Source organism: Balaenoptera borealis (genome assembly GCF_965194805.1).
Source record: "Balaenoptera borealis genome assembly, chromosome: 9".
In the NCBI taxonomy this organism is placed as follows: domain Eukaryota; kingdom Metazoa; phylum Chordata; class Mammalia; order Artiodactyla; family Balaenopteridae; genus Balaenoptera; species Balaenoptera borealis.
The window spans coordinates 8,625,267-8,648,329 of record NC_138873.1 but is presented as its reverse complement, the minus strand read 5'-3'; the positions used below and the strand labels follow the sequence as shown (position 1 = coordinate 8,648,329).

General features: G+C 36.9%; 1 protein-coding gene across 8 annotated transcripts in view; it reads right to left on the bottom strand.

The window, feature by feature from the left end:
• RSPH3 (radial spoke head 3) overlaps positions 1–23,063 on the bottom strand; it is a gene marked incomplete at its 5' end in the record, with an annotated part of 73,785 nt that overhangs the window by 37,325 nt on the left and 13,397 nt on the right. For 4 of the 8 annotated variants that reach the window (XR_014248114.1, XR_014248115.1, XR_014248117.1 and 1 more), the window contains 4 exons: positions 17,829–18,200; positions 18,616–18,702; positions 20,875–21,037; positions 22,617–22,820. Coding sequence is in view for 1 of the 8 variants with exons in the window: in XM_082404582.1 (XP_082260708.1) it covers positions 17,887–18,200; positions 18,616–18,702; positions 20,875–21,037; positions 22,617–22,820 (768 nt within the window). Of the gene's footprint in view, positions 1–5,918; positions 8,145–9,008; positions 17,197–17,706; positions 18,201–18,615; positions 18,703–20,874; positions 21,038–22,616; positions 22,821–23,063 lie in introns of those variants that run through there. The other 4 variants (XR_014248116.1, XR_014248119.1, XR_014248120.1 and 1 more) reach the window with 4 other exon arrangements.

Below are 23,063 nucleotides of genomic sequence, written 5' to 3'. Positions count from 1 at the left end.
TACTAGAAAGTAAAATTTCAAGGCTCCTCTCACTCCCAATGAAAAGAATTTCTGCTAGTTTCATTTATAGGATAGGAATTATCAGGAGTTATTAATATATGTACTCTACTCAAGAGACAAGGGAGGTCTGGACAAATATTCCTACATTTTTAGATTCCACAGACTCATAACTTTTAAAAAACAAGTTTAAGAATGCACATGTAGAGGGAAAAATCCCAAGCAACTACCCTCTGTTACCTTTATTTCAATTGCTTTCATCACCCCCTTCCCAAATATAATCTCAGAATTAAAGATCTTTAAACAAAAAACTCATAGCACTGTCCTTATTTTTCGACGTTTGCCATGCTTAATGAAGAGTTTTTGAGGACTAAATCGAATTTTGAGATCCACAGGATTAGACAGGTTCTCAAGTCTCTTTCTGTGCTATGATTATATGGTCTTCAACTCATTTTTAGGGCCTGAAATCCATACATGATCAATGTCCTGTCATAAATCATTAACTTTATTTGCTTGCTGAATTTTGATGGCCACGAAAATTCTTTCACCTTGAAATGCAGAAATTCTTCTGGTAGACTCACAGTGAACTCATAGTAGAATGGGTTAGAAACCATCATGTGGCAAGAAGGATTGACTTGTAAATAAATTGGTATTGTATCTCAGCCATCTCTAGGGTTTAAAACTTTAAGTTTTTCTTTATTTTTTTGGAATTTTAATAATATTTACTATTCTGACAGTTGGAATTTCCTAATGGATTTAGATATTTCCTAAATGACTGAGACATAGTCATATACCCTAAGTCAGCAAAGAATATTTGCAAAAAAACAATTCCACTTGTAGAAAATTAAAAGCAGTGTGTTTGCTGGGTTTTTTCCCCATGTATATTTTGTTGTTTTAAAGGGGAGAGCTTTTTAGTTATTGGTTACTTATTAGGTGGTGGAAATCTGCTCTTTTGAAATTCTTTCATGGAACTCTTTACCCTAAGGCAGGTATATCTGAAGGAGCAACAATTCAAAAGACTGAGAATATGATGCTCTTTCTTTGTGCGACAGCAAAAACTAGTTTATCTATAGGAAGCCTCAATTACTGAACATATTTGGGGCAGAAAAACAGTCTTTCATCTATCCAGGAAGACTGAAGAATAAATTATTGTGGACAGCAAAATTGTGCAGTTGTCTGATCTTCAAATTTTTCTATAGAGCATTACACACTAAGAATCTTACATGGAATGCACTGAACATAATTTCACTAATTTTTTGATGCTTCAAGGTCATCTTTATAAACATTAACTTTTTTATGCCAGCTGTATGGAGACATAACTTACATATAATAAAACTCATCCTTTTAAAATGTACAACTCGGTGCAACTATGACCATTATTTAGAGCATTTTCATTACTTAATACCCATTAGCAGGCATTCCAGTTACACCCTCTACAGCCTCTGGCAACCACAGATATACTTTCTGCCTCTAGCATTTGCCTATGCTGGACATTTCATATAAATAGAATGACATAATGTGACTTATGACTGGCTTCTTTCTACAGTATAATTTATTTTCAAGGTTCATCCATGTTATAGCATATAAACAGCACTTCATTCTTTTTATTGCCAAATAATATTGCATTGTTTGGATATACTACTTTTTGTTTATTCATTGATGGATATTTAGATTCTTTCCATTTTTTGGCTTTTATGAATAATGCTGCTATGGACATTCATGTACACATTTCTGTGTGGATATGTTTTTATTTCTCCTGGGTGGAGAAATGGAATACCTAGGAGTGGATTGCAGGGTCATACGTAACTCTATGTTTAACATTTTAAGAAACTGCCAAACTGTTTTCCAAAGCGGCTGTACCATTTTACAATCCCATCAGCAGTAAATGAGCTTTCCAATTTCTCTTTATCTTCATGATCTCTTGTTATTGTCTGGCTTTGATTTTAGCCATCTTAGTGGGTATGAAGTAGTATAATAATGTGATTTTGATTTGTATTTCCTTGTTGACTAATGACATTGAACCCCTTTCATGTGCTCATTGCCCATTTGTTTAAATTCTTTGGAAAAATGTCTATTCAAATCCTTTGCTGATTTTTAAATTGGGTTGTCATTTTTATTTTTGAGTTGTAAGAGTTCTTTGTATAGTTTGGATATAAGTTCCTTATTAGGTATACGGTTTGAACATGTTTTCTCCCATTCTGTGGTTTGTCTTTTTACTTTCTTGCTGGTGTCCTTTGAAGAACAACATTTAAAATTTTGATGAAATCAAATTTATCTATTTTTTTCTTCTGTCATTTATGCTTTTGATGTCATATATAAGAAACCATTTTCTAAACTGTGGTCACACAATTATACTCCTATGTTTTCTTCTAAGAGTTTTAAAGTTTTAGCTTTTTACATTTAGGTTTTTGACCTAAATCCACATGAGTTCATCCATTTTGAGCTAATTTTTGCATATGGTGTGAAGTTGGGGTCAAACTTCATTCTTTTACATGTGGATATCCAGTTGTCCCAGCACTATTTGTTGAAAAGACTATTCTTTCTCCACTGAATAGTTTTGAACACTTGTTAAAATGAATTGGCCATAAATGTATGGGTTTATTTCGACTCTCTGTTGATCTATACATCTATCTTTATCCCACACTACACTGTTTTCATTACTGTAGCTTTGTAGTAAGTTTTGAAATTGGGAAGTGTGAGTCCTACGACTTTGCTCTTCTTCTTCAAGATTGTTTAGTGTTTTTTTGGTTCTCCTGAAATTCCATATGAATTGTAGGATAGGCTTTTCCATTTCTGAAAAAAAGATTGTTGGGATTTTGATTGGTATTGCATTGAATTTGCGGCTCACTTTGGGGAGCACTGCCATCTTTCCAATATTGTCTTCCAACATGAACATACAATGTCTTTCTATTTATTTAGGTCTTTGATTTCTTTCATCAGTTTTGTTGTTTTCATTATGTACGTTCTGCATCTCTTTGGTTAAGTTTATACTTCAGTATTTTATTCCTTTTGATGCTATTATAAATAAAATAGCTTTCTTAATTTCCTTTCAGATTGCTCATTGCTAGTGTATAGAAATACAATTGACTTTTGCATACTATTGATTTTATAGGCTGAAAACTTGCTGAACTCATTTATTAGTTTTAGTAGTCTTTTCGTAGATTCCTTAAAATTTCTGTACACAAGACCATGTCTTCTGCAATTAGAGATAGTTTTACTTTTCCTTTCCAATCTGGATGCTAGATGCCTTTTATTTATTTTTTCCCGCCTAACTGCCATTGCCAGAACTTTCAGTACAATGTTGAACAGAGGTGGCAAGAGTAGACATTTCTGTCTTGTTCCTGATCTTAGGGGGAAAAAGCATTCAGTCTTTCACGTTACGTTATGATGTTAGCTGTGGGGTTTTCCTAAATGCCTTTTATAGGGCTGAGGGAGGTCTCCTCTATTCCCAGTATTGTTGGCTGATTTAATTTAAAAAATTGAATTTTGTCAAATGCTGTTGCTGCATCTATAGAGATGATCAGGTTTTGTTCTTTATTTTATTAATATGGTATACGACATCGACTGATTTTCAGATTTCACAACTTTGCATCCTTGGGATAAATCCCACTTGGTCATGATACATAATCCTTTTTATATGTTGCTGGATTCAATTTGCTAGTATTTTGTTGAGGATTTTTGCAACTATGACTTTAAAGGATGTTGATCTGTAGTTTTCTTTTGACGTCTTTGGTATCAAGGTAAACTAGCCTCATACAATGAACTGGGAAGTATTCCCTCTTCTATGTTTTGAAGAGTCTGTGAAGGATTGGTATTACTTTTTCTTTAAATGCTTATTAGAATTCACCTGTAAAGCTATCTTAGCCTGGGTTTCTGTGAAAAGTTTTTAAAATTATTAGCTCAATCTTTTTATTTGTTATAGGTATATTCAGGTTTTCTATTTCTTCTTAAGTCAGTTTTGGTAATCTGTGTCTTTCTAGGAATTTGTCCATTTCATCTAGGTTATTTAACTTTGTAGCATACAGTTGTTCATAATATTCTCATAATAATCCTTTTTATTACTGTAGAGTTGGTAGTGATATCCTCTCTTTCATTTCTAATTTTAGTAATTTGAGTCTTCTTGGTCAGTCTAGCTAAGGGTTGTCAATTTTGTTGATATTTGCAAAGAACCAACTTGTGGCTTTATTGATTCTATTGTTTTTCTATTCTCCATTTATTTCTACTCTAACCTTTATTATTTTCTTCCTTCTGCTTCCTCTGAGTTTATTTCACTCTCCATCGTCTAATTTCCTAGGTGGAAGGTTAGGTTACTGACTTAAGATCTTTCTTCTTTTAAACAAAGGGAAATCCCTGGTGGTCCAGTGGTTAGGACTCCACGCTTTCACTGCTGAGGGTACAGGTTCGATCCATGGTTGGGGAACTAAGATCCCGCAAGCTGCGCAGCATGGCCAAAAACAAACAAACAAACAAAAAAAGTAGGTGCATCCCATAAATTTTGGTAGTTATATTTTTGTTTTCATTCATCTCAAAATACTTCCTAATTTTCCTGTGATTTCTTCTTTGGCCTATTTATTTAGGGGTATGTGTAATTTCCATATTTGTGAATTTCCAAAATGTCCTTCTGTTATTGACTTCTAATTTAAATGTATTGTGGTTGGAGAACATACTTCGTACGACTTTAATATTTCAAATTTATTAGGGCTTATTCTATGGCCGAACATCACCTATCCTGGAGAATGTTCCAGGTACACTTGAAAAGAATATATATTCTGTTGCTGGGTGGAGTGCTCTATGGATGTGTAATCCTAGTTGGTTCATAATGCAGTCCCCATGTTCTATTTTTTTGTTGATCTGCTGCCTAGTTGTTTGATCCATTACTGAAAGTGGGGTTTTGAAGTCCTCAACTGTTGTTTTTGAATTGTCTATTTCTCCCTTTAGTTCTGTCAGTTTTTGCTTCATTATTTTGGGGTTCTGTTGTTATATTCCTATGTGTTTATAATTGTTATGTCTTCCTGGTAATTGATACTTTTATCATCATATAATACACTTCTTTATCTCTTGTAACAATTTCTGTCTTAAAGTCTATTTTGTCTGATATTAGTATAGCCACTCCAGTTCTCTTTTAGTTACTGTTTGCATGTCATATCTTTTTCTATCCTTTACTTTCAACCCATTTGTGTCTTTCAATCTAAATTATGTCTCATAGATAGTATAGTTAAATTGTTTTTTAAAAATCCATTTTGCCAATCTCTGCCTTTTGATTGTAGCATTTAACCCATTTAATTTTGATGTAATTACTGACCAGTTAGCATTTCCATGTGCCATTCCATTGTTTTTTTAATGTTTTTCTTGTGCCTCTATTCTTCTATTACTGCCTTTTTTTTTTTTTTTGGTATTAAATGGATATTTTTTACTGTACCATTTTAATTTTATCTTGTTTCTTCTAGTATTTTTTTAAAAAGTTATCTTCTTAGTGGTTTTTCTGGGGATTATAATTAACATCTTAATTTAACACAGTCCAGTCCAGATTAATACCAATTTAATCTCAATAGTATACAAAACATTTTCTCTAATATCACTCTGTTCCCTCCCTCTCCTTGGTGTTATTATTGTCCTATAAATTGCATCTTTATACATTAGAAGCCCATCAACAGTTTTATAATGATTGCTTTATGCAGCTGCCTTTTAAATGACAAAAGAGTGATAAAGAAAAATACATTTCTACTCTTTTATATACATATATACTGTCTTTATTGCTGCTCATTATTTCTTCATGTGGACCTGAGTACTGTCTAGTGTCCTATTATTTCACCCTGAAGGACTCCCTTAGTATTTCTTGTAGGGCAGGTCTGCTAGTGACAAGTTCTGTTTTTGTTTATCTGGAAATGTCTTAATTTCTCCTTAATTTTTAAAAATGTTAATAACATTTTAAAAATAGATTTTATTTTTAGAGCAGTTTTAGGTACACAACAAAATTGAAGTGAAGGTACAGAGATTTTCTGTATCTCCCCTGCAGCCAGACACGCAGAGCTTCCCCCATTATAAGCTTCCCCCTCCGGGTGTTACATTTGTTACAACTGATGAACCTACATCGACACATCATCACCCGAAGTCCATAGTTTACATAATGGTTCACTCTTGATGTTGTACATTTTATGGGTTTGGACAAATATATGACATGTATCCATCATTATGGTATCATGTAGAGTATTTTCACTGCCCTAAAAATCCACTGTGCTTTCTATCCATCCTCCCTCCTCTCTAAATCCTGGCAACCACTGATTGATACATATATATATATATATATATATTTTTTTTTTTTTTTTGATGTGGACCATTTTTTTTTAACCTTTCATTTCTTTTTTTTTAAAATTAATTAATTAATTTATTTATTTTTGGCTGTGTTGGGTCTTCATTTCTGTGCAAGGGCTCTCTCTAGTTGCGGAGAGCGGGGGCCACTCTTCATCGCGGTGCGCGGGCCTCTCACTATCGCGGCCTCTCTTGTTGCGGAGCACAGGCTCCAGACGCGCAGGCTCAGTAGTTGTGGCTCACGGGCCCAGTTGCTCCGCGGCATGTGGGATCTTCCCAGACCAGGGCTCGAACCCGTGTCACGTGCAATGGCAGGCAGATTCTCAACCACTGCGCCACCAGGGAAGCCCGATGTGGACCATTTTTAAAGTCTTTATTGAATTTGTTATAATATTGCTTCTGTTTTCCGTTTTGGTTTTTTGGCTGTGAGGCATGTGGGATCTTAGCTTGCTGACCAGGGATCGAACCTGCACCCCTGCATTGGAAGGCCTTCGAAGTCTTAACCACTGGACTGCCAGGGAAGTCCCACCACTGATATTTTGCCTTAAGTCCCCATGATTTTGCCTTTTCCAGAACATCATATAGTTGGAATCATAGGTATGTACCCTTTTCAGATTGGCTTCTTTCACTTAGTAATATGCATTTAAGGTTTCTCCATGTTTTTTCATGGCTTCATAACTCATTTCTTTTTAGTGCTGAATAAAATTTCATTGTTTGGATATACCACCGTTTATTCATCCATTGACCAACTGAAGGACATCATTTTTGCTTCTAGTTTTGGCAATCATGAATAAAGCCACTATACACATTCTTGTACGGTTTTTGTGTGTGAACATAAATTTTCAACTCTTTTGGGTAAATATCAAGGTGCACAATTGCTGGATTGTATGGTAAGAGTATGCTTAGTTTTGTAAGAAACTGCCAAACTCTTTTCCAAAGTGACTGTACCTTTTGCATTCCCAGCAGCAATGAATGAGAGTTCTTGTTGTTCCACCTCCTCACCAGTATTTGTTGTGTGTTCTGGATTTTGGTCATTCTATTAGGTGGGTAATTGTATCTCATTATTGTTTTAATTTGTAATTCCCTGATGACAAATGACATGGAACATCTTATGCTCATTTGCCATCTATACATCTTCTTTGGTGAGGTGTCTGTTAAGGTCTTTGGCCCATTTTCAATAAATTGTGTTGTTTGTTTTCTTATTGTTGAGTTTTAAGAGTTCTTTTTATATTTTGGATAACAGTCCTTTATCAGATATGTCTTTTGCAAATATTTTCTCCCAGCCTGCGGCTTGTTTTTTCATTTTCTTGACAGTGTTTTTTTTTTTTTTTCAGATCAGAAATATTTAATTTTAATGAAGTCCAGATTACCAATTCTTTCTTTCATGGATTATGCTTCTTGTAGTATAGTAAGAAGTCATCACGAAACCCAAGTCAACTAGATTTTCTCTTATATTATAGTTTTATAGTTCTGCATTTTACATTTAGGTCTGTCATCCATTCTGAGTTACTTTTTGTGAAGCATGTAAGGTCTGTGTCTAGATTCATTTTTTTACCTGTGGATATCCAGTTGTTTCAACACCACTTGCTAAAAAGGCTATTCTTTCTCCATTATATTGCCTTTGCTCGTTGTCAGGATCAGTTGCCTATACTTGTGTGGGTTTATTTCTGGACCCTTTATTCTGATCTATGTGTCTAGTCTGTCACCAATTTCAAATTGTCTTGATTAGCTTTATAGTAAGTCTTGAAATTAAGTAGTGCCAACTTTGTTCTTACCCTTCAATACTGTGTTGGCTCTTCTGGGTCTTTTGCGCTTCCATATAATCAGTTTGTTGATATCTGCAAAATAATTAGTTGTGATTTTGATTGGGATTGCACTGAATCTATAGATCAAGTTGGGAAAAACTGACATTTTGACAATATTGAGTCACCCTATTCATTAACATGAAATGTCTCTCCATTTAGTAGTTTGATTTCATTCATCAGAGTTTTGTAGTTTTCCTCATACAAATCTTGTACATATTTTGTTAGACTTATACCTAAGTATTTCATTCTTTGGGGGGGGATGCTAATGTTAATGGTATTGTTTTAAATTTTAAATTCCATTTGTTAATTGCTGGTATATAGGAAAGTGATTGATTTTTGTATATTAACCTTGCATCTTGCCACCTTACTATAATCACTTATTAGTGTCAGGAGTCTTTTTGTTGATTCTTTCAGATTTTCTACATAGACAATCATGTCATCTGCAAACAAAGACAGTTTTAATTCTTCATTCTCAATCTAAATACTTTTTATTTCCTTGTTTTATTGCATTAGCTAGGACTCAGTATGATACTGAAAAGGAATGGTGACAGGGGACATCCTTGCTTTGTACCTGATCTTAGTGGGAAAGCTTCTAGTTTCTCACCATGGTGTTAGCTGTAGGTTTTTTTTTTTTGTACATATTCCTTATAAAGTTGAGGAATTCCCCTCATTCCCAGTTTACTGAGAGGTTTTGTTTGTTTGTTTGTTTTTTCAAATCATGAACGGGTGTTGAATTCTGTCAAATGCTTTTCCTGCATCAATTGATATGATCATGTGACATTTCTTTTTTAGCCTGTTTCTGTGATGGATTACATTAATTGAATTTGAAATGTTAAACCAGCTTGGCATTCCTGGGAGAAATCCAACTAAGTCACGGTATATAATTCTTTTTTTAAAAAAATAAATTTATTTAATTTTATTTATTTATTTTTGGCTGCGTTGGGTCTTCATTGCTGTGGGCGGGCTTTTCTCTGGTTGTGGCGAGCGGGGGCTACTCTTTGCTGTGGTGCACGGGCTTCATTGTGGTGGCTTCTCTTGTTGCAGAGCAGGGCTCTAGGCGCAGGCTTCAGTAGTTGCGGCACGCGGGCTTAGTTGCTCCGCGGCATGTGGGATCTTCCCGGACCAGGGCTCAAACCCGTGTCCCCTGCATTGGCACGTGGATTCTTAACCACTGTGCTACCAGGGAAACCCTATAATTCTTTTTATACGTTGTTGAATTCAGTTTGCTAATATTTTCCTGCAGATTTTTGCAACTAGGTTCATGAGAGATATTGGTCTGTAGTTTTCTTGTAATGTCTATGTCTGATTTTGGTATTAGAGTAATGCTGGTCTCATAGAGTAGGTTAGGAAATATTCCCTCTGCTTTTATTATGTGAAAGAAATTGTAGAGAATTGGTATAATTTGTTAAATGTTTGGTAGAATTCACCAGTGAACTCATGTGGGCCTGGTGTTTTGTTTTGTAAGGTTATTAACTATTGATTCAATTTATTTAATAGACATAGGCTTATTCAGATTGCCTACTTCCTCCTTCATTTTTAAGAACAGTTTTGTTGGATATAAAATTCCTGAATGACAGCCTTTTTCTTTTAGCACTTTTGAGTACATCATTCTACTGCTTTCTGACCTCCATGGTGACTGAATAAAAATAAGCTGTTAATATTGAGGAGCCCTTGTATATGATGAGTTATTTTTGTCTTGCTGCTGTTGAGGCCCAGGGCATGCTGCCCCCAATTATGCCTCAGTGGCATATTGATTATTTTGAATTAAAGTTACTTGAGAAACAGTCAGTGAAAAAAATGATATAAAAAACCCACTATGCCCCCAACTCCTTACCCCCTAAAAGTGGGAAATAAATCTCCCATGTGAAGAAGGTATCCTCCCTGTACCAGCAGGACAGAAAGCATCCTTAACAACGGAGTTAGGAAATTCAAGGTTAAGTAAGCGTTGTAAACAAACTTTGTTACTTCCTTTCTTTGCTACTCCAAGCACAAGCCCCTTTATTTTGTTAACAGGCACAAATAATTGTTTCTTTGTCTAAAAATGATATTTAAACAATCTGCTTTGGTGACTTTGGGGGTCCCATTTATATGAGACCTCTGTGCATACAAATTCAACTGATTTTTTTTCCTATTAATCTGTCTTATGGCAGTTTAATTATTAGACCAGCCAAAAGAATTCAAGATGGGTAGGGGGAGAATTTCTCCCTCCCCAGCACTGTCTCAGAATTGTCTTTGTCTCTGTCTCTTGGCAGTTGGACTATGATGTGTGCAGTTGTGGATCTCTTTGAGTTTATTATACATGGAGTTTACTGAGCTTCTTGGATGTAAATATTAACTTTTTTTTCCCTTCAAATTGAGGACGTTTTCAGCCATGGTTTCTTCAAGTGTTCTTTCTGCCCCTTTCTTTCCTCTCCTTCTGGGGTTCCCACTATGTGTCTGTCAGTGTTCTTATAGTGTCCCACACATCTCTGAGGCTCTATTCGTTTATCTTCATTCATTTTTCATTCTGTTCCTCAGAATGGATAATCTCAATTGATTTAACTTCAATTTCATGGCTTCTTTCTTCTAACAGTTCACATCTGAGGCCCTCTGGTTAATTTTTCATTTCAGTTATTGTACTTTTCAACACCAGAATTTCTATTTGGTTCCTTTTTATGATTTCTATCTCTTGATATTCACTCTTGGGTGAGAATCATTCTCATACTTTAAGTCTTTAGACATGGTTTCCTTTAGTTCTTTGAACATATTTATAATTGCTGATTAATGTCTTTGTTAAACAGGTTCAAAATTTGGACTTTCTCAGGGACAGTTTCTATTGACTGCTTTGTTTTTTCTTCTGCATGGGCCATACCTTCTTATTTTTTTCAAGTCTTGTATTTTTTTGTTGAAATGTGAACATTTTATTTTATTTATTTATTTTTAGCTGTGTTGGGTTTTCGTTGCTGCGTGTGGGCTTCTCCCTAGTTGCAGTGAGCGGGGGCTACTTTTCGTTGCGGTGTGTGGGCTTCTCACTGCAGTGGCTTCTCTTGTTGCAGAGCATGGGCTCTAGGCGCACAGGCTTCAGTAGTTGTGGCACGCAGGCTCAGTAGTTGTGGCTCGCGGGCTTAGTTGTTCCACGGCATGTGGGATCTTCCCAGACCAGGGCTCAAACCCGTGTCCCCTGCATTGGCAGGTGGATTCTTAACCACTGCGCCACCAGGGAAGCCCGAACATTTTAAAGAATTAAAATGTGGTAACTCTGGACATCAGATTCTTGCTCTACCCCTTCAACCTGGGTTTTTTGTTGGTGTTTGTCTGTTTAATGACCTTCCTAAACAAATTCTGTAAAGTCTGTATTCTTTGTGCTGCCACTGAAGTTTGCTCAGTTAGCTTAGTGCTCAGCTAATCATTAGAGAGATTTCTTAAGTGCCCTGAACCAGTAAGTCTTACACCCTTTGCTGAGGGGCTCTATGTGTGTCGAGACACACCCTCAGTATTTCAGCAGTTTACAACTCTGACTTAGCTTTTAACTCCTGCTTGTGTAGATCCTCAAGGTCAGCCAGGGATGAGAGATAAGGGCCTTCCCAGGTCTTTCCTGGGCATGCAAACAGCCCTACAAAGCACCCTATACATATAGATTCCCAGGAATATGTTGAAGCTTTTCAAAACCTCCTGTGGACATCTCATTCCTCAGATTTCCTTTTCAAGTTTTTTGGCCAGCCTCCTGTTTGCTCCAACTGGCATTTCCACCTCAGCCAGCTGTGATGTTGGACAATTACTGCTGATTATTTATTTAGTTTTAAACAAATGTCCTGGTGTTGGGACTTTCCTCACCGAGCAAGCTCTGAGTCAGGTCAAACAAAGATAAGCCCTGTAACAGGACTTATCCAGGGAGCTAGCCACCAGACAGGTCGAATACTGACAGTTTTCTGGGGACATGGCTTTTCTGGAGAGCTCTAGGCATGTTTTGCCCCCTCCAGTGGCTGACAGGCTGCTTGTTTTCTCAGTTACCATGGTTTTGAGTCTGTTGGTTTTCAAGGCTATTGTGGAGCTGGGAAGAATGAGATGGGAATAGGGCAAGTTAAAATGCCACAAAGCTTACTTGTCTGTGATTCAGCTACTTTTCTTGAATAGATACTCTTCATTGTTGCAAGCCTTTGGTTAATTTCCAGAGTTCTGAAAATGTTATTTTTTTGACAATTTTTGCCTGTGTTCTCATTGCTTTTATGGAGGAGCTGAGTTTCAGAGGTCCTTACTCCACCATTCCAGAAGGGCTTCTTCCATAAACATTAATTTCTGTACTGTGCTGTAATGTAATCATGTATTCAAGAGCTGATGAGGAATATTCAGTTTTGGCCCCAGACTGCTGTGCCTTTTGAGCTATCTATTTTTTCCTTTCTTCTACCTTTTTTTTCTTATAAATGTCAGCCCACGGTCTTCCCATAGCAGTCCCTCTCTCCTTGTCAATATGCTACTTCTAATATGCTGTGGGGTTAATAAACAGCCAAATTGGGTAGCAATGTTAGAATAGCTTTGGATGGTCCATGGCAAAATGTGTGGACTCTGACATTGAGACTGCTCAGAAGTCACTTTGGCTTTCTCTCTCTTATGCTCTAAAACTGAGGTTTCTAGATACCTGAATTTAGAAGAATTGAGTTGGTGATGTCCAAATCACGGGAGATAATAGTCCCACAATACTCCTTGCTGAGTCAGATTATATCTATAGTGGTATACCTAATTTTGGGAAACATGTTTTAAGATGGCTTTGACCAAATAGGAATTTCAAGGTAACAGTAACCAGGATGGAGAGTGAGTAGTTCTAAAACTATGCCATACAAGGAATAATTGGGAAGAGTGGTGGTACTTCATTGGGAGAAAGAAAAACTTGGAAAAAAGAAAAAACTATTGGAGTACAGGACAGGGCTGGTATGGTAATAAAAATATTCTGTCTCCCTCCACCATAATCATGCCAATTGATTATAGGTTATAAACGAAAAAGAATAGGTTATAATGGGACAGATTTTGACTCAATATAGAAGAGATTTCTAATAATGAGAACTGTCCAACAATATAATTGACTAAGTATTACCATAGCTTGAGCCTGGGGAGACAAAACTAAATAAGACAGAATCACTATTCTAGGGCAGCTCATAAAGGGAAAGCCTCATCCTTAGTGATTAAACAAAGACTAAGTGACCACCTGTTAAGGATGCTGCATTGGATAGAAGACTGGAGTATATAGAGCTAAAGTCCATTGTAACGCTACCACGTTAAGGGTCTGAGGTACAGGGTGGAGTCTGCTGCAGTCCCTACAGAGCTGGCAGATGACTTTAGGGCAAGATAAAATACTCAGTGTGAGTCTAGAGCAGCAGTCCCAAACTTTTTTGGCACCAGGGACTAGTTTCGTGGAAGAGAATTTTTCCAGGGATGGGTTGGGAGGTGTAAGATGGTTCAGGCGGTAGTGCGAGCGATGGGGAGCGGCAGATGAAGCTTCGCTCGCTGGTCCACTGCTCACCTCCCGCTGTGCGGCCGCTTCCTGGCAGCCTGAAGACCGGGAGTGGTCTGCGGCCCAGGAGTTGGGGACCCCTGGTCTAGAGTCTCCAAGGAGTACAATATATTTTTGAACTCTTTGTCTACCAAGGTCTCTTTATGGTCATTAAATTATGTATGACGTTGGAGGCAAGTCAACTTTACTTTAGGGATTTACTGACACCTAGTGGTAAAAATAGATATCAAAATAATCCAAAATGTTAGAAGACCATACACACAAGTTCATTATCAAAAATAAAGATGTATAACAACAAAATGTATAATTTACAAAAATTATAAATGCACATTGTGATAAAAATGTATTAATGTTTCAAATTCTATTTTCAAAAAGAATTTTAAATTCTTTAAATGTTATATTTTTATACTGAAATTTCAAACTTCAATACCTTGATTGATTTTATTTATAAGCAAACCTATAACACCATTACTGTATCTTTTAACTCATATATTTCATTTATGCCATTTTCATGGTTTATGAAAAACAGAAAAACATCACCTAAGCTATCAATTTATTAAATTTTAATTTGTAAGTTGAAAGCACTAAAACAGAAAGGTTAATATGCTCTAATTCAAAGGGAGAATTATAGACATCAATCCAATACCATTAACAGTAGTTTTTCATGATAGTGACACCTGATCTGTAACATTTTTGTCTGGGTCTCTGTGAACAAACTTGGAGAAGCTTGGAGAAGGTTGCTTCTGGTTAGACCTAGGAGCTATGGCTAAAAAACAATAGGTGCTAATTGGGCTATGGGGAAATCAAACCCATATTTGGGCCTCTTCAGAATGCCTTTATGCTAAATAAACCCAGATAAATGGCTATGGCTATTGAGCTATAGAATGCATAATAAAACTTTCTGTGATTTACCTACAAACAAAAGAGAAAAGCAGAATGTAACAAATTTTGCATAGTAAATAAAACTTATGAAAACTAAAATTATAGATAAAAAATTTAGCTGATGTGGTTAATATGTTTTAACAACATGACAAGAAAATGAAAGTTTTTTAGATTAGAAGAAATGAGTACCATTAACATTCTGATGGTTATGGTACCATAACATTTTGATACGATATGCAAAATGCCACTTCTCCCACATGCATTATGAGATGTAAAGGAACTATCCTCTCCAAATACTTCTTCCTTCTGCAAAACCTCCACTCTCCTACATGTTTTCAAAATAAACCACAGTCTGATAAACCAGTTCTTTTTCGTAACTACAGAGGCAAACCCCTTATGTGTGGTGAAGAATTCAAGACCAGGCAGTCTGGCTCTGTTGTCTGCCTTCAGTCACCACCCTGTGATGCCCTGAGTGACTTCTCAGGCCACGCCAGTATTCCTCAGCTCAACAGAAGTCAGAATGGCTTAAACACCATGATACCTACACTAGAGAAAATTACTTCTACCTTTCAGATCTATTTCAGTGATATGGGAATTTTTGTCAGGGATGACAATCTCTATAAAGTTATTATATATTATCTGTTTTATTACTATTTAGCTTCTGTTAGCTTAGTGTTGGTTGAAAATAGAAAGGAACAGAACTCGTAAGAAGAGTATTAGAAAATGTGAGCATAGCCAATTTAAAGTTTCCGTTCAATATTTTTTTTCTACAGATAATATATAACCAGCTTCACGGGACAGTGCCCTAACTTCTCAACTATTTTTTTTCTCTCGAGGATGGAACAGGATGGCAGTTAAGCTTAACCAACTTCAGTGTGGGGTCTACAGATGTAAGGATATTTAATAAATTGAATTAACTTATGGAATTGTAGAGCTCAGAACTGGATGGTTAGCAGAACATCTGCGAAGTGTTTAATGCACTGGCTTACTATAAAGGAAGGTTAGAATTGTAGAAGATAACCTCAAATCCATCTTGAAAGCATTCTTAAAATTGTGGGTATTTAACAATCCATAATAAAAGTGATCCACAACAACCCCAATTAAAAAACATTTCCTGCTCTTACTACCAAAATTAGTATTTTGTAAATTTTAGGAGGATCATAAAGACTGTTTAACAAGATGGAACCAACCCAGCAGTGAATAACAGGAGTGATTCCAGTTTTTAAAATGCTGTTAATGCAATAATTTACTTGAAGTTATTCTTTGTACCTCACAAAGGTTCAAGGTTGTTCAGAAGAAAGTATAGTAGATTAGAAGGAAGGAGATTTGGGCTCCAGGTTTCATCCTATTATTTACTAGGTTTGTCACTTAGGGCAAATCACTTAAAACCCCTGAGCTGTGGTTTCCTCATTTTACCCCTGCTTCATTCAGCTCCACTGCTAGGCTGTATCTGCAGCCTCCTCAAGGTGCTCCACACCCAGCAGGCACTCAGTTAATGTTTGCTGGCTGAACAAACCAAAGACTGATTGAAAATGAAAATAAAAATATTGTCACATACACCGCAGAAGTTGCTCTGAGGTTAAAATGATGTGGGGTTATAATATGTGGGGAATTAGCTTGAGAATCATGAAAAATGCTATAGAGACATACAGTGCAGTTCTTTTTACAAATGGAGAAGATGTTCTTATATATTTTTAATACCTAATTTAGAAAGAAACTAAGGTTGGGACTTCTCTGGCGGTCCAGTGGTTAAGACTTCGCCTTCCAATGCAAGGGGTGCAGGTTTGATCCCTGGTCAGGGAGCTAAGATGATACATGCTTTGTGGCCAAAAAACCAAAACACATAAAACAGAAGCAATATTGTAACAAATTCAATAAAGACCTTAAAAATGGTCCACATCAAAAAAAATCTTTAAAAAAAAAAAGAGAAGGGCTTCCCTGGTGGCACAGTGGTTGAGAATCTGCCTGCCAATGGGGGACACGGGTTCGAGCCCTGGTCTGGGAAGATCCCACATGCCGCGGAGCAACTAGGCCCGTGAGCCACAATTACTGAGCCTGCGCGTGTAGAGCCTGTGCTCCACAACAAGAGAGGCCGTGATAGTGAGAGGCCCACGCACCGTGATGAAGAGTGGCCCCTGCTCGCTGCAACTAGAGAAAGCCCTCACACAGAAACAAAGACCCAACACAGCCAAAAATAAATAAATAAATAAATAAATTTTAAAAAAAAGAAACTAAGGTAAGTGTGTTAATAACTGCAAGCTATTTCAAATAGCTTATATACTTATAAATATTTATATATATTTATAAATATTATATATTTATAAATATTCTGAGAAAAACAGACTATATCTACCGAAAGCCTCAGAAGACTTCAGTGATTAAAGATTAACATAACTTTAGAAATAAAATACCTGTGATTTTCAATAGTGCAGGTAAATTCACCACAGAAGTTCAGATTAAAAAGTCAAATGGTAATTCCCTATAACACAGTCATACTAGGCAATATCTTACCATATTTTAAAAAGAGATTTATATGTACTAATGTTGAAAGGTCTAAGATATACTGTTAGGTGAAAAATGCAAATAATACAACCCATATATTTCCAGGTGTTCAAATCTATATCTATAAAACTATCTTGAAAAAGGCCTGGAAGGTACACACCTGATGGATGACAGTGGTCGTCTCTGAGGAGGGACTTTTAGCTTTATTGGCATTGCCTGAAATTTTTTAATAGCAGGAATGTGAAAAAATAAATGAGAGCATATTACTAATTCATAGAATCCCTTGAGCATTACTTGAATATTGAAGATTGAAGGGATAACTATCTGTTTAATTTTATACAAATATGGGTATACTTCTTGGTCTTTGCAAGGAGACAGCACTATAGCTTTCAGTTACCCAACATTTAGGGATTCTTGGTTAGAGTAAGTTAAACAGTTTTTCTACAGAGAAGAAAAGCTCAATGGCTGACAGCACTGATATCTAGCATTAAATAGCATACTTACTAAAAAAAGAACTAAACCACAAAACTAAGGAAAAATATATTAGCTATATACAGTGGTAATGGGAAGAGTAAGTAAAAATATACTAGTTACACAGTGGCGATGGAAGGACTAAGGAAAAATACATTCATTAGTTATATATACTGGTAATGGGAAGCTTGTAATTAGACATAATTCTCATTAGAGTTATAATATAGCTTCTAAATAGTCTACTATTAAATAAAGTTTCATTTTAAAAATTAGTTTTATTATTTCAACGTATTTGATTTGCTCAGTCCATTAGACAAGAAGGCAGGTTGACTAAACACAACCTAATGCATAACCTGAGGGGACTCGCGCATCATTACCTGATTGCTCGCAATGCTGACTGGCTGCTGATGGGTTCCACGGCTCCGAAGCTCCCCTCTACTGCAACGGTTCTTCACTCCTGAAGGATTTCCTCATTTCTGTTTGCTCAACCTCTTCTTCCATAAGCTTCCTGTCTTGGGACGACACTCTCTCCATATACCTTGCATCATACGGTGTTCTTTGCGGGGAGTCTCTGTCCGGAAGTGGCCTCTGTGCCTGTGATGCACCGTGATCCTGGGATTCGTAGCCCACCAGTGGATCTCTCATTCCTCCAGGACCACTGAGCCCATCCTCAGGTTTCAGAGAAGAGTGCTTGTCCCCCTTACGCTCATACAGACTCAGTCGTTTCTCAACCACCTCACGAATCAACACTGAAAAATTATACGTGCAGAAATCACTGTGATTTTCCGTATTTTAGTAGTTATAATGCTGACTTACAGATGAGTACAAAATATTCACCAGCCCTCGTCCCTTCCCTGTAGCATGACCTTTTATATAAACTCAACATACTTACCTTCTGTGCCACTTAATGCACTAAATATGCATTATATTCAATGCCCGTTTTAACAGAATATAATTTATAAAGTAATGACAGAAGATATTAATTCTGATCAAATTATAAAAGAACCAAAATTAATACTGAGGGTAAAAATATGTACCTTTGTTAATATAATTGATATACTGAAAATTTAAGAACCAAAACTTTAAAATATCTTTTCTTCTATATATTCTTTCTACTGAAAAATTTCAGAGATGACTTTTCAATAATAAAATAAAAGAACTTACTGTCAACCACTGTTCTTCCAACCATGCTGCACTCCATGGTTTTGTCAACTTCATTCATTAGCCATGGAAGGAATCCTATCTCAATATCTGTAATTTAAAAAGTTAACTTCATTAAGTGATTTTTAGGAATCATTATAGATTGGAAGCATCTGTGCTTTCCCCTAATGTTACAGATACATCAATATTGTTTTCTTATTATAAAATGTCAAATAGACTCATACAGCATCACTTTTGCTGTTACCACATTCTCTATATATCTTCTGGTCTATTTCCTTTCAATTGCAGTAGAAATAGTATTTTTAGAACTATGAGGCCTTCCTTGGAGTCAAAGCTGTTAGAACTGACTTTATAGGTGCAACATGAGATGAATTAAGGAGGCGGGGGGTGGAAGCATGGGGTGTGGAACTGGGAGCAGAACTCCAATCCAAATGTAATGCAAAGCCAGGACTGAGCAATGCTGGCACCTCCACCTGAAGCCCAGCTGAAGCCTGGGGTCTGACGGAAGCTGATCAAGATTCAGAGGTAAGGGTCAGAGGGCATCTGAGAAGAAGGCCATGTAGAAATGGGTCGGAAACAAGGTGTTTCCATTAGTGATAAATTTGTTCAAACTGAAATGGAAATCTACTCTATGGTGTAAGCCTTTAAAAAATATGGTCCCTTACAATATACATTTTAATGTTTTAAAATGGCTTTTTTGGGGGACTTTTCTGGAGGTCCAGTGGTTAAGACTCTGTGCTTCCACTGCAGGGGGCACAAGTTTGACCCCTGGTTGGGGAACTGCGATCCCACATGCCGTGCGGCATGGCCAAAAAAAAAAAAAAGGTTTTTTTGGGGGCAGGCATCTAATTGTTATTTTTCAATGGGTGACAAGAGAGAGTGTGATAGAATATATATTCACTACTATAGTAGTCTTAATCTGAAGCATGAATCTCCTTTGCAAGCTTTTACATGATCTATAACTGACTTTTCCAGCAGCCCATGAATGCAGAAAAGGTTGCTGGCCTCTGTGACTAACAGCAAGAGGCCCAGCTGGACCCTGGGCAGCTGGCAGCATGGCGAGGGCACTGGACCTGGAGTCAGAGCCCCAGTCAGTCCAGGCCTAAGCACCCCCGAGTGTCCAAGAGCAATTCAAGTTCTCTGAGCTTCAGTTTCTACTTCTGAAAAATGGGACTTAATCTGCCATACTCCCTCCCTCACAGCCCTTTCGGGCGCGCCAAATGGTATCACGTGTGAAAAACACGACAAAAATTGCAAAGTACAATAGAAATGTAAACTAATAATATTTGTCTGTAGCCTGACCCTTATGTATTGAATTGAGTGCGTCATCGGTGAAAACTGACATTGCGAATATCTGCCCTCAGACAGTATTAGCCATTTGAAATAGGACCTGCGTACAAAGCAACATGGATGTAAGTGCTTTTGAACCCGAGGAAGGAGGGCGGCAGTGAGAAAGTGCCAATTTTTCCCCTCCGTTTGGCCATGCTAAGCTGAGGAGAGTGGCTGTGAGGGGATGCTGGGAGATGGCTAACAGGTACGGGTTCTATCAAGGCCGAGATCAGGTTGGTTTGGTTGTTGTTGAAGCCTCCAACACTTAATACAGTGCCTGGGATAGTATAAACACCTCATTACATAACCTCACTAGCTGTCCCCAAAGAGATTTTGATTGGAATAGGAAGTCTACTGAGAAAAACTTAGCGACAACTACTTACACATATAGATTACATATACAACTGACCCCTGGAGGACATGGCGGCTGGGGCTGCTGACCGCAGGCACAGCCAAACATCTGCGTATAACTTCACAGGCAGACCTCTGTATCTGCCGGTCTGCATCTGCGGCTTCAACCAACCACGGACCGTACTGCAGTACGTACTGGGTGAAAAAAGTCCGCGTTTAAGTTTTATTTACATTATGACATTTAGCTCCTAAATAATCCTCGTGTCACACAGGAGGAGACTGAAGGTCATAGAGCTAGTTAATGATAAACTGGGATTCAAGCTCAAGTTTTTGACATCAAGTCCATATTTCTTTCTACTATCCAATGTTGTTTCTCAATGAAAGTAAACATCCTAAAATCAAGATCTTTATAATGCACCTCTTACTAGTAAAAGTTCTTTCTTAAAACAACTATAATTGATTTTAAAATTTGTTTCAGAGATAGAAAGATTCCAATTCAAACTAAAAATGGGCACGCGATAAATCTGAACCATGAAGAGGATGCTTATTGTGACAGTTAATTTAACAAAGACCTCCACAGACCTCTTTCAACAGGATCATAAAAGTAGCCACCATCCCTGAGGCTGCTGAAAACAGAAGGGAGAAGGTCGGCCAGGTAACGCTGTGCAAATGCTTGGGCGGCGATTTTCTGTGCAGTCTCGTTATGCTTGTGAACCACTTGCCACTGCTGTTGCTTACGACGCTCCTGCCCAGAGAAAAACGCCACCACAGGTGGTTATTCAGCTATTACGTCTTCCCCAAATACTGACTCTAGTGAGCGAAAGAATTTGGACTTATATTTGTATCCAAAAATGAACAGCAAGGTGTCTATTACCAGTTCATGTTTTTCATCAAGATTTTAATGAATTTCAACAACTAGGTAGGTACTAAATTCAGAGGAGATGAAGCTTAAGGTAAAATTCATTTCCTGATCCATTTTCAAGTAAAATAACTTCAAGATATACGTGTTTGACTGTATGGCTGACACCAAAGAATAATAATAGTTATATGTATTTTTAATTAGTATTATAAAGTATTGCTGATATGAAAATTACAGTTGCTTAGACATTTTTGATTAAAAAACTTGGGCCAATAAATTATCTCATTTGTAATGATTCTTTGAGTTCATAAAGTTCAGAAAATTATAAAACCTCTTTTTGTTGTTGTTGCTTCTTGTAGCTCCTATGAAATCTGTGAAGCTAATGAACTATTCTCTACTCCTGTGTACAAGTGGGAACATTAATATATTTTCTAATTAAATCTATTTTCAAAGTTTAAGCAAATATAAATCTAGATGATTTGTAGACTTCATTTTTTATAATATATTTCCTAACAGTAAATAAACAAATTTAACTATTTTTTTATAAAGGCTTCACCAATTATTTCAACAAAGCTAATTCTGTCAGTGTTCATTTTATAATTGTGAACAAATAATCGTGCATTTGCACAATCTTTACCATCAGCCCCATGCTCTTTACACAATTAATTATTCACTTTGGAGGAGAACTGAAAGTCCGTTTGATTAGGTTTTGAGTAGAATGTCCCGACAACTAAGCTATTCTGTGTAGTAAGCTAGACTCTTTGAGCCCTTTCAGGTGTTTGGGAACTCTTTTATCATTTATCCAGCCAGTGTTTACCACAGGGTGACAGTTATTGCCAGCCCCAGACAGACTCTTATCTAAAGATTACTGAGCCTTGTGCTTCCTAACTAGAGGTTTCTGGCATATTTTAAAAATTGGATTCTAAAACTTTTCTTATTAAAGGTTCTAAAAACCTATAATCTAGAGAAATATTCTATAAAGACCCAAGTATAAATATTCTATAAAGACCCAAGTAGTAGACTCTACAGATGTGGAGCAGGGCTCACCACAGAGAAGAAGATCCAGAATTCTAGGCAGATCCTCTGCTTCTTACCACCCACCTACCCAAAGATACTCCACTTTTTCCTGCCACCTTCTCTGCCACTGACTTGGGGCAAATCGACATTCTTTCTTTCTCTAGCACTCTTGATACTTAAGAGTGCCTTTCACTGGAACCTATGTAATTTAAATTGTTACATTTAGGAACTTTGGGAACTCTATGTAGGTACATTTATGTAAACTGGAATTTAAAAACGTAATTCAGTCCAGGAAAGATCTGTGATCTACAGGAGAGACCTGAGCAACAATTACTACAGGTCTTTTCTATATGTTTGCAAAGATCTTTAGCTCTGTTCATACTACATGTGATTTTGAACGTAGTCTATTAAATAATCAAAATCTAAGAGAGAAACTAAAATTCTATACTTTTTCCTCTCGGTGTCGTCTCTCTCGCTCTTCAAGTCGCTGAACTTCCGCGAGCTCGACATTGCGTAACTCCTCATGTGCGCGCTGACTGGCCCGCAGGTTTGCCAACTCTTCTTCTTCCATTACTTCCAGAAGAGACTGCTCGATGGTCTTTCCCACCAAAACTTCTAACATTGGCTTAACTTCAAGATCAAAGTCAAAGAGCTTAAACACACAAAACAAAGCAAGTTTAAAATAGTAATCATGAACCAAAGGCTCAGTGAAAAAATATCCAGAAGAGTAGCAAGAACAGTATACTATTTATTGTCTTCTGTGTGCCAGACACCGTGCTGGTGTTTTATTTATGGTTTCTAATCCTCAAAATAGCCTGAAGGGCACACAGGCTGTTTACAAGCAAAAACTGATTGAGTCAAAGTTATAAAAAGACCTATGCAATCATCAGAATGA